Below are 10,650 nucleotides of genomic sequence, written 5' to 3'. Positions count from 1 at the left end.
AAAGCCATTAGGCGTGACAACAGGGCAGTTCCCTGGTCAGCCGCGGGATTAGCAGTGTAAATGAGTAACCCAGCATGGGAGCGCTGGGCTCAGACGCCTGTCTCCACACCAGAGCCCGGAACGCCGAAGGGGCTGCACTGTGTTCTTACCGCCGAGGCTCTGGCCAGCCCCAAAGCCCAAAGCCCAAAGGCCGCCGCTGCCACACCCTCACCGGGCACCCCTCACACAGGCGCTCCCCAAAGGTCGCTCGGGGTGTGAAGAGCAGGGAAAAGAACTGCAAAAGCAGCGAGCCGGGGCTGCTCCTGCCAGGAGCCCTGGAGCACAGGGAAAACAGGCGCAGTTAGGTGCCACAGTTAGGTGTCTGCTGGCCGGGATCACCAGAGCCACACGGAGAGCGGGGACAAACGGGGTCTGTCTTCCTAGAACGCTCCAGCCATTTCTAGAGCATCACCAACACCCCCCCGCCCTGCTCCACATCCTGCTCGGCCAGGCAGAAGGGCCAGGCGCTGCCTGAAAATCAGCTGCTATTTAAAGTGCAGTGCAGGGGACCGCACTTGCTGCCATGTATATTTATATTTATAATTTATTCCTGGCCGGCACTCGACCCCGGCTCGACTCCTCGGCCCCGGCGGGCGCACACCGCGCATGCGCCGCCCCCGGCGGGCCCGTGTCCTTTTAAAGGACACGCCGCTCGCCGCCCGCCGGAAGTGCCCGTTCTCCGTGCCGGAAGTGGCTTCACCTGCCAGTAACACCGCTTCTTCCGGGAGAGGCCGGTTCGCCCGGTTTCCGCTCTGCCTCTGCTTTCCGGAGCTCTGCCCCGCCCCGCTCTCGCTTGCCCTGTGTGTCCTTCTCCGGGAGAGCCTTCCGCTTCCTTCCGCATCCCGCGTCTTTCCTCGCCCCTGCGCGGTGAGCCCATGGTGGAGCGGGAGTGCGGGCCAGCAGGGGGCGCGCTGGCGGCGGAGCGCCGCTCTGCACGGCCGACTTCCGGCTCTCTGTGGCCAGACAGATCGGGACTCTTCATGGCGCGGTCGCGCCGGGCCCGGCGGGAGGGCGGCGGCGGAGCGGCGCTGCCCCGCTGAGGAGCCGCGGGCCTCCGACATGGAGCCCGAGACGCTGGAGGCGCGCATCAGTGAGTGCGGCTGAGACCACCGCTCCCCTGCCAATGGGGCGGGGAGGGCGCGGGCGTGGGGGGGGGGCGGGCGCAGGGCTGTGAGGGAGAGGGGCTGGGGGTCGCCTGGTGGCCGCGGCTGCGGGTGAGACCCCAGGGCCGAGCCGGAGGCAGGGGTGCGGTGGGTCAGCAGGGAGGGGCTAGAGTATGCGCACATACTCTCATACATGGGCATAGGGCTGCCATGGGAAGGGGCGAGTGGACACGAGTGTGTTTCTCCTCCCACGCCATCCTCTGCTGCCGCACCCGATGGAGTTGCCAGGGAAGGAGTGGGTTCGATGACATCCCTCCACAGGGTGGGAGCCTGTTGGGTTTTTTTTTCTCATCGTCCCTTCCTCCTGTCCGCAGACAAAGCCACAAACCCCCTGAACAAGGACCTGGACTGGGACGGTATCAATGCGTTCTGTGAGCAGCTCAATAAAGAGCTAGAGGGGTAAGTGCTTTGTCCTTTCCCCAGGCTTCTCCAGGCCACAGGCCTGGTTATGATTTCCCACCCAGCAAAATCCAGAGGGATTGTCCCAAGAGCTGAATAGGCGTGAAGGCCCTCGAGGTGGGGGTAGGTGGGGGGTCCTGGTCTACTAATAGAAGGTTTCCTCCGGATTTTGAGCTGTCTTAGTGCCTTATCAGCATCTTCAACTTGCAACATGCTTTTCAACTCTGGATTCCCAGACAAAAATGCAGGTACCAGGCTTTTTGTCAATAACCGGCGAGCTTTTCTTTTCCCCTCACTCCTTCCAGTCCTCCACTTGCCACCCGGCTTCTTGCCCACAAGATCCAGTCTCCACAGGAATGGGAAGCTATCCAGGCCCTCACGGTAAGGGCATCTGCAGGCTGGTAGAACTAGATGGAGGGGCAGGGTGGGGAGATGCTCCAGCTTGACTGGAGAAGCACAGGAAGCTTTGAATTCCCTCTGAGAAAGCCGTGGAGCACGTGGGCCCTTGGGTGGGAGAGGGACTGAAGGTGGTTCCACAAGTCAGGAGAAGTTACTTGGAAAGGTTTTGCTCCTGGAAGGATCACAGCCTGTTGAATAGGAAGCTTTTTGGCTTTTGTTGTGGTGGCCTTGGTAGTGCTGCATTAATGGTTGGACTGTATGATCTTGATATTTTCCAACCTAAAGGATTCAATGATTCTTAATCATGTTGTGGATCCACACTTTGAAACCCTGGTGCTTGTGAAACCTCTAAGGGTATCCCTTTGGATGGGCTGTTGAGCCATCTCTGCAAAAACTCACCCCAAAGATGAGAATCTCGCTTCCCTGTGGGAGGGTGCTTGACCACCTGGGAGGGAACAGGGGATGTCCCTTTGTGCTGCTGTGACAGTAGCCACAGACTCTGTACCTGGTGAGGGAGAAGCAGGAAGGAGCTGGCTCGTGATCCTGGTGCTGACCCCAGGCTGGGACTCAGCTGGCCCCTCTCCCCAGGTGCTGGAGTCCTGCATGAAGAGCTGTGGCAAACGCTTCCACGATGAGGTGGGCAAGTTCCGCTTCCTCAATGAGCTCATCAAGGTGGTGTCCCCTAAGGTGGGTGTCACGGTGTTGTGCTGGAAGGGACTGGTGCCTGGTGGCAGGAGGGCTTTGGGAAAAAGTGGTGGCTGAGCAGAAAGGTCAGACGCCCATTGGGATGTGGGCAAAACAGGACAGTGTTAGTAGGAGATCTAGTCCTTTTTTCCCGGTGAGTTTTCTGGTGGGAAGTGAGTTTTCACCCCTCTATTCCTGGCTGATTCTTGTTGTAGGAAGCTGAGGGCCAACTGGACATGGTGCAGCCAGCACTTGTGAGAATACTGAGCCCATGTGCGTGCCTGGAGTCACCTTCCCGGCATCCCTGTTGGGCTCTGTCCATGCCGCATGTGCTCAGGAACCTCCCCCAGCTTTGACAGGACCATGTCTCTTTGGGGTGTCCCAACCCGATTGAGACACTCTTGGAGGGCAAGCCCAGGCTTGGTCAGTGGTGTTCTGGTGAGTCCATCTGAAGGACCAAGTCATTACCTGTTCCTGTGCTGATGCTGCTGTTCCTGCAGCAGAACAAGCTGTGTGGGCTCCCCTATTCAGTCAAGGTAGTGAACACCAGCAAGTGTAGAGTTAAGGGAACACAGGCTAAATATGACTAAGGAAAACCTTTGTCTGCCAGTCACAGCTTGTGATCTGTGATGATGACTAGCCCTGGACAGCGACAGCAGCATCCTAAAGTCCTCTTGCCTGGCACCCTAGAGTATGTCCTCTGCTTTAATCCACTTGTCTGGTGGCACATGCACTGTTGCTGCCACCAGTGCTCCCATCAGACCTGTGTGAGAAGGCTGAGAGATGACTGAATGGCACCTGCTGGGTGCTGGTCATCTGGGGCTCACTTTGCTCAGGGCCCTGCCTCAGAGACCATTACCCACATGCCTCTCCCAGCCCTGCTGTCCCCTCATTCCTAAAGGGCTGCCTTGCTGAGCAGCTTCTTTTCACAGGACTCTTCCTTTCACAAGGTGACAGGAGACTTGCCTGAGCTTTCCCACCTGTCCCTGTGTGTTGCTGAGGAGCTGCTGCTGCAGCATTTCTCACACTCTTGTTTTTCCTGTGATGAAAACCAGGCACAGCATAAGATGAGTTGTAACACCCTCATGAGCTTTCCTGCTTGCTTCCTCTTTCCTCCTTGTGCCGTTGGGAACAGTCTCACTTCTCCTGGGAGGGCAAGAGAGGAACAGGCCAGACTTGCAATGGCTCAGGTCAGCTTCAAGCCACTTATTTTCTCTTCCTTTAGTATCTTGGCAGCCGGACTTCAGAAAAAGTGAAGTCAAAGATCCTGGAGCTGATGTACAGCTGGACATTAGGGCTGCCTCATGAGGTGAAGATATCAGAAGCCTACCAGATGCTGAAGAAGCAAGGTGAGATGCAGCGGTCTGGAAGGGGCAGGTGGACAGGTGGTTTTTCCCTCCTTCATTTTTTGTCTGGGCAAAATCTGAAAAAAGCTCTCCCTTCCGTCTGCACAGACCCAGGACCTCCATCGGTCTGACTCAGCACCAGGGTCAGGAGAATAAGCAGGTGCCTTGGGGCTCCTGGCTGAGCAGAGGGAGTTGCTGGTGATGAGTTGCTGGGTTGGTTGGCACATCTGCTTGCTCACATGGGAGATGGGGCACTGGAAGGGTCTGGGCTTGAAGGGCTGCAAGTGCTTTGGCAGTATATACTGGAATTTTCTAGGAGGGGATATTTATGGGGAATGGGAACACAATCCAGGATCTTGGGTAACAGGATAACCCATACACCTGTAGTCTCAGCTGGATTTTGTAGGCCATTAGGGAAAAAAACCTGAATGGCAGTGCCATGCCTGAGTGAGTGGGTCCTCCTGATCTCTCCTTTGGTTTCTACTGCAGGGATTGTGAAGTGTGACCCCAAACTTCCCGATGATGCTCCTTTTCCACCGCCTCCTCCTCGACCCAAGAACATCATCTTTGATGATGAAGAAAAATCCAAGGTAAGGGCTTTGTCCAAGGAGAGGGACAGTAGGCATCATCTTCCTGCTCCAGTACCTTATGTCCCCCAGATACATGAACATCAAGATCCCTGTTCCACATGCTGTCCTTCAGAAAATGCATCATGGGAATCAGCTGAGGACCTGTTCCAAAATCATGACAAAGGAAACAACTAGAGGAGTGGGGCATGTGGGTCTGTTTGACCTTTGGAGCACTTAGCTGCAGGGTGGTGCAAAGGGTAATGCTCTGACATTGGCCCAAGCAGGTTCCTGGAGGTTTGCTGCTGTGAGCTCTCTAGATTTCAGAGTTATCTGACCATGAGGTTTAAATCCCAGCCCCAGATGCTGCTGTTATCTCATCCCCACCCCCAGCACTGCAATCTTATTGCCCAACCACTTACAGCCACCTGGACCCATCCTGTGTTGTCTTTCCATGAGAATTGTGTCACCACTCAGGCAAACCTCTGCATTATCAGTGCTGATACTTTTAAGCAAGTATTGGGCTCCTCTGGGTCTAGTTCTGCAGCAGGAGCGTGATGACAGTTTACTGCAAGGGATATAGTTTGCCTCCATGGGTCAGAGTCTGCAAATGAGGATTTGTAGGTGGGCAGTGGGACTGTTCACTGACCATACAGAGGGAGAGAAAGTGGGAGCTCTTCACCAGCAAAGAGGTGTGTGAAGATGTCCAAGTAGGAGTCCATTACAATGCCATGGCAATTCTTGCAGAAACCAGGCTTTCTGGTCTCTTTCTGGCTTTTTAGTCTCAATGCTGCTGCACTCCAGACTTTCCACAGTGGGTAAGGGGCAGGCCAGAGCAGGTTCTGAAAGAAGGGAATCTTCAGGGAAAGACCTAGCTTGCATAACCAGAGCTACAACAGCAAAAGGAATGCCAGTTGTACTTCTCTCTCTGGTCTCTGATAGCCCACAAGCTCCTGTGGCTGGGCTCTCTAAAAGGTTAAAATTGTCCACTGCCTCTCCCAGGTTTGGGATGGGAGAACTGTTGTCTCTCGTGTTGCAAGTGTGACTCTGGCTGCCATCCCTCAGCTTGGACTCTGAAGTACCTTCTCTTTTGCAGACGCTGGCTCGCCTCCTGAAAAGTTCCCATCCTGAGGATCTCCGGGCTGCCAACAAGCTCATCAAGGAAATGGTTCAGGAGGTGTGATGGGGGAAGAAGGGAGCTGGGGGGTCATGGTCTGGGTGGCAATGGTTGGCACCAAAGGAGGACTGGCTTTGTGACCTCATGTAGACATATGGAGCTTCTGCCCAAAATTTGGCTGCAGCAGCTGTGAAAGAGTCCTTGTGTGAGTTCTGCCATCCCCTGGCTACTTGGAGGAATGGGTCTGGGTGCATTTTGTGGCCCAAACCCTGCTGCAGCACTAGATCTACAGGAATTCCATCCCTGTCGGGCATGTTCCTGTCCAGAGATGACCTGGAGTTTTCCACTGGAGTGGGAGCTGTTTTGAGGGCAGTGTTGCTGGGCTTTAGTCCATTGTGGTTGGCTGGCATGGCCTTCCTCCTCTCCAAGTTAGGACATCCTTCCCCATGTGCTTCCCGTCCAGGACCAAAAGCGCATGGAGAAGATCTCCAAGAGGGTGAATGCCATTGAGGAGGTGAACAACAACGTGAAGCTGCTGACAGAGATGGTGACAAACTACAGCAAGGGGGAAACAACAGAAAGCAATGAGGACCTAATGAAGGTGAGGAAATGGCAGTCCCAGAATCCTCCTTGAGCTCAGCAGAAATGGGTGACCCTTATCCCCTTATCCTCCTACCTATTTTGCACACCCAGCTGAGCATCCCGCTGCTCAGGGTGCTCACCTCATCACTGTATCTCCGCTCCCCCAGGAGCTGTATCAGCGCTGTGAGCGCATGAGGCCCATGCTTTTCCGGCTCGCTAGTGACACAGAAGACAATGATGAAGCTCTAGGTAAACATATCTGGCCTTTCTCTTTCCTGCTGAGACTGCCCTGGAGGTGTCAATGTACTCTGGTGCAGCTTGCAGCAACAGTGGTGAAAACGCTCTTTGCAGTGGTTTTGTTTGCAGCAACTTGGGCCTTGTTTTGAAGAAACAGACAGACTTGAGGTATAAAAGTTCACTCTCTTCACTCTTCTCACACTTATTTTCAGCGGAGATTCTGCAAGCCAATGACAATCTGACCCAGGTGATCAATCTCTACAAGCAGCTTGTTCGGGGAGAAGAGATCAATGGGGAGACAGTGGCAAGTCCTCTTCGAGGTGAGGAGACTTGAAGAAGGGGGACAGGAAGGTCAGGCAGAGGGACCCTGTTGCTGGTGTCCTGCAGAGTAAAAGAAGACTGAGAGAAGTGGAAAGGGGAAACCTGTGGGAGCTTAGAGCAGGGCTGGTGAGATAAGGAAATGGCTTATGGATGTGACTGGTGCATGAAGAAAGGGAACTGGAAGGGAGAGCAGGGGGGTGTGAGGAGGCTATGAGTGTAGCCTCACTACACTGCATAAGGACTGGATAACGTTTTCAGATTCTTTTCTTTTTGCAGGCAGCACTTCAGCACTTCTAGATCTATCTGGCCTGGAGCTTCCAGCAACATGCCCTTCCTACCCAGCTTTGCCCACCCTTTCAGGTGGCTCAGCAGTCCCCGTGCCTGACCAAGCTGGCTCTGTCTCCTTGTTGGATGATGAACTCATGTCTTTAGGTAAGAAATCCAGGGCAAAAGCTCTTTCTTCTTTGGCAGGAACATGAATAAAAGATAGCTCTGGTAGAAGTGAATAATGAAAGAGAGGTGTCCTTCATTTAGTGTGGGGGAGAGGAGGGAAAGACCCCGCTATGATTCTGAACTTCAGTCCCATGGTGGTGTTTTCTTGGCTAGTCAGAGAGCGCCTGTAGGGATGTGCCCACTGATTTGCTTTAGGTAGACTGACCTGGCAGGTAAATCAAGAGTGATGCAATGGCCATCCCCAGATGGGATCACGAGGGTGGATCACCCCTGGCTCCTCATGTTTTCTGTTTGCTGTTAAAGTCATGAGCTGACAACAGATGCATGGGACTTCCAGAACTGTTCACATGAAATCATGTGAGGTGCCACTCCTAGAAAGGTCTAGAGTCCTGCTTTGCACAACCAAGTGTCTGTTTCCTAAGGCAAGTGCTTTTGAGTACAACAGCATCAAGTAGACAACATGGTCCATCAGATTGGTCAGCTCAGTAGTATTCTGGATTTTTCTGCCAATTGCAGTGAGAATTAAACTATAAATGAATGTATGTATCTGGACAGAAAAAGCCACTATCACCCTCCTGGCTCTCCCCCATGCAAGGATGGGGACCAGAGATGGAGACCACATTGGCAGTTCTGCCCTGTGCTTCTGTGTCTTACTCAGACCACATTTAATGTTCTTAATGATTTGGTAGGTAAACTCCATGTTTGCTTTTACTCCTGGCAGGCCTGAATGACCCAGCACCACATCCTGTCCAGGCTGGTGACAGCAGTGGCTGGAACAGCTTCCAGGTAATGCACTGGGAGCTAGCGCAGAGGGTGAGGAGGGTGATAAAAGCAACAAATGTAGGTAGGGAAACATGCCACATCTGATATGTCGCCCTGCTTTGGGGCTCTCCTGTGTGCTCTTTTCAGTCTTCAGACAGCAATGAGCTCAGTATCACCCCTATCATGGCAACACCACCAGTCAAAGCAGATGCTGGTGCATCCTCCCCCAAACCATCTCCTAGCAGCAGTGGCCTCGATGACCTGGACCTCCTGGGCAAGACACTGCTGCAGCAGTCTTTGCCTCCAGAATCTCAACAAGTGCGATGGTAAGCACTTGGTAGTGCAGTCTCGTATCTCTCCCTTTTGTTTCCATTTTTTGAGGTGCTGGGCAGCATTTCAGTGCCCTGTTCCACTTCTTGCTCTCTCTCCCCCGCTGCAGGGAGAAGCAGCAACCACCCCCTCGGCTCACCCTGAGGGACCTGCAGAACAGGAGCAATTCTGGCACCGCAGCCCACAATCCCAGTGCTCCGCCTGTGCTCCAGAATATTTCCCCTAACCCCACGCTGCCTATGACCTCAGAGCTGCCTGCCCCTGCTACACTTCCAAAAGCTGCCACCACACCAGCAGGAAGTACTGCAGTCCCACCACGGGCTCCTGCCACTGCGCTGCCCCAGGAGATCTCGCTGGCCAACATCACTGTGCCTCTGGAGTCAATCAAACCCAGTGAGCCAGGGAAAAAGAGGGGGGCAGGCATGGGGGGATTAAACCCCACACATGGAAGGGAAGAACATGAAGAAACTTCTTGCTTGTTGGATTTTGTGGAGGCTGAAGAGGAATGGTGTCTCTGTCACTTGTATGGAGTTAGGGCAATAGGGAAAGGTGGCTGTCAGGCCAGTTCCCTCCTGGTTGACTGGTGCCTGTCCCTGCCTTTCCCACAGGCAGCATCCTCCCTGTGACAGTGTATGATCAGCATGGCTTCCGTGTCCTCTTCCACTTTGCTAAGGATGCCCTGCCTGAGAGACCTGATGTGCTTGTGGTGGTGATTTCTATGCTTAGCACGGCCCCGCAGCCCATCCGCAATATTGTCTTTCAGTCTGCCGTCCCCAAGGTAAGACAGCTGCTTGGGCTGAGCTCCCCAGATTGGGCCAAAGCATGATTCTACTTCTGCAGGAAAAACAGGGTGGGTGAAGAGAGCTCTGTGGGCATAGGAGCAAATTCTGTTACCTTCAGATTAGCACAATGTTTTTCTCTTTGACTAGAGAGCAGAAGCTTCCCAAGTACAGGAGCAGGGCTTCTGGCTGCCAAGTCTCACTCTCAGGAATGTGGTCGCTCTCTACTCTCACTCTCTCCCTAGATAATGAAGGTGAAGCTACAGCCTCCCTCAGGCACAGAGCTGCCAGCGTTCAATCCCATCGTCCACCCCAGTGCCATCACCCAAGTCCTGCTGCTCGCTAACCCACAGAAGGTAACAGCATTGTTTCTGGGGCACGAACAGAGGCTGCTCTTGGTGCTTGGCCAAAGCCTCACTACCCTATATCCCTGTTCCTTCTACTCAGCAGCATCTGAGATGTGAATGGTTTGTGCCTCATGCCTTTCTTCCCCTTCTTCTGACTGCTTATTCTTTTTCTCCCATCTCCAGGAGAAAGTGAGGCTACGGTACAAACTGACCTTCACCATGGGAGAGCAAACCTACAATGAAATTGGAGATGTGGACCAGTTTCCCCCACCAGAATCCTGGGGAAACCTCTAGGGCCACATGTTGCAGGCACTACACTGCAGATTCCTTAGGAAGCCAACCCTGTGGGGCTGGAGCAGCCAGACAAAATGGGAGGGTGGGTGGGGGCTGGTGCTCACGCTCTATTCTCCAGATGGCCGGGCAAGGGCCTGAGGGAGCATGCCTCAAGGAGGAGAGCAGAGATGCCAGGAGATGTTCATCTCACAAGACTAGAAGTGGAGTGGAAAGCTTCATGTGTGTGAACAGTTGCCTTCCCTGCTCTTCTGAAGATGACACTCCCTCCCCAGTCTGTCCAGCTTCTCTTCTAACCCTGCTTTCCTGCTTTAGGTGCATAGGGGAACAAGGACAGGGAGCTTTAACAACCTCAGCCCAGGGCAAGGCCTAGCAAAAGAAGATCCTTTTCCTTGTCTGCCCCCTCCACACTTCTCAGCCCTTCAGCTATTTTGTGCTCTATGGTGCTCTCTCTTGTCCCCCTTGCCCCCTCCTTGGAGCTGGGCCCCAGTGATTCCATCTGGTGGGATCACACTGGAGCTGATGAGGAACAAGGCTGGGCAGAGCCTAGGTGTCTCTCCAGCACCAGAGAGCAGACAGCTGTCTTTGCTTGTGGCGGGGGGGGGGGGGGGGGGGTTAGGGGGAGTGATCATCACATATCTCTGTCCTAGCTGCTTACAGAGCTGTTGGTGAGAGGTGGGCCCCAGGGTGGGGCCTCGGGCTGGGAAAGGCTTGCTCTATGCCTTCTCGGCCCCTTCAGCTGGTGTTCTGAACCCTGCAACAGGGAAGTCTACACCATTCCCACAGGCTTTATCTATCACAAGAAGCTTTGGGAACGGGGTTCAGTCTCCCTGCA

The 10,650-nt window shown here is 54.1% G+C and overlaps 1 protein-coding gene across 2 annotated transcripts; it reads left to right on the top strand.

Annotated features, from left to right (window-relative positions):
- Positions 1 to 778: 778 nt before the first annotated feature.
- Positions 779 to 10,384, top strand: GGA1 (golgi associated, gamma adaptin ear containing, ARF binding protein 1). 2 transcript variants are annotated; one of them, XM_015628539.3, is made up of 17 exons: positions 779 to 1,129; positions 1,517 to 1,601; positions 1,907 to 1,982; positions 2,589 to 2,687; positions 3,910 to 4,033; positions 4,520 to 4,620; positions 5,693 to 5,773; positions 6,177 to 6,314; positions 6,463 to 6,544; positions 6,745 to 6,852; positions 7,130 to 7,285; positions 8,028 to 8,092; positions 8,216 to 8,394; positions 8,508 to 8,791; positions 9,007 to 9,176; positions 9,423 to 9,533; positions 9,708 to 10,384. In XM_015628539.3, the coding sequence occupies exons 1-17, from the start codon at positions 1,099 to 1,101 to the stop codon at positions 9,816 to 9,818; spliced, it is 2,001 nt and encodes a 666-aa protein (XP_015484025.1). In that variant the 5' UTR covers positions 779 to 1,098; the 3' UTR covers positions 9,819 to 10,384. The 2 variants fall into 2 exon arrangements, with proteins under 2 accessions (XP_015484025.1, XP_015484028.1); XM_015628542.3 differs by lacking the exons at positions 779 to 1,129; positions 1,907 to 1,982; positions 2,589 to 2,687.
- The last annotated feature ends 266 nt before the right edge of the window (positions 10,385 to 10,650 follow it).

Source organism: Parus major, chromosome 1A (assembly GCF_001522545.3).
Source record: "Parus major isolate Abel chromosome 1A, Parus_major1.1, whole genome shotgun sequence".
NCBI classification, from domain to species: Eukaryota; Metazoa; Chordata; class Aves; order Passeriformes; family Paridae; genus Parus; species Parus major.
Note: the sequence above shows the minus strand (reverse complement) of the source record. Positions and strands in the feature narration are given on the sequence as shown.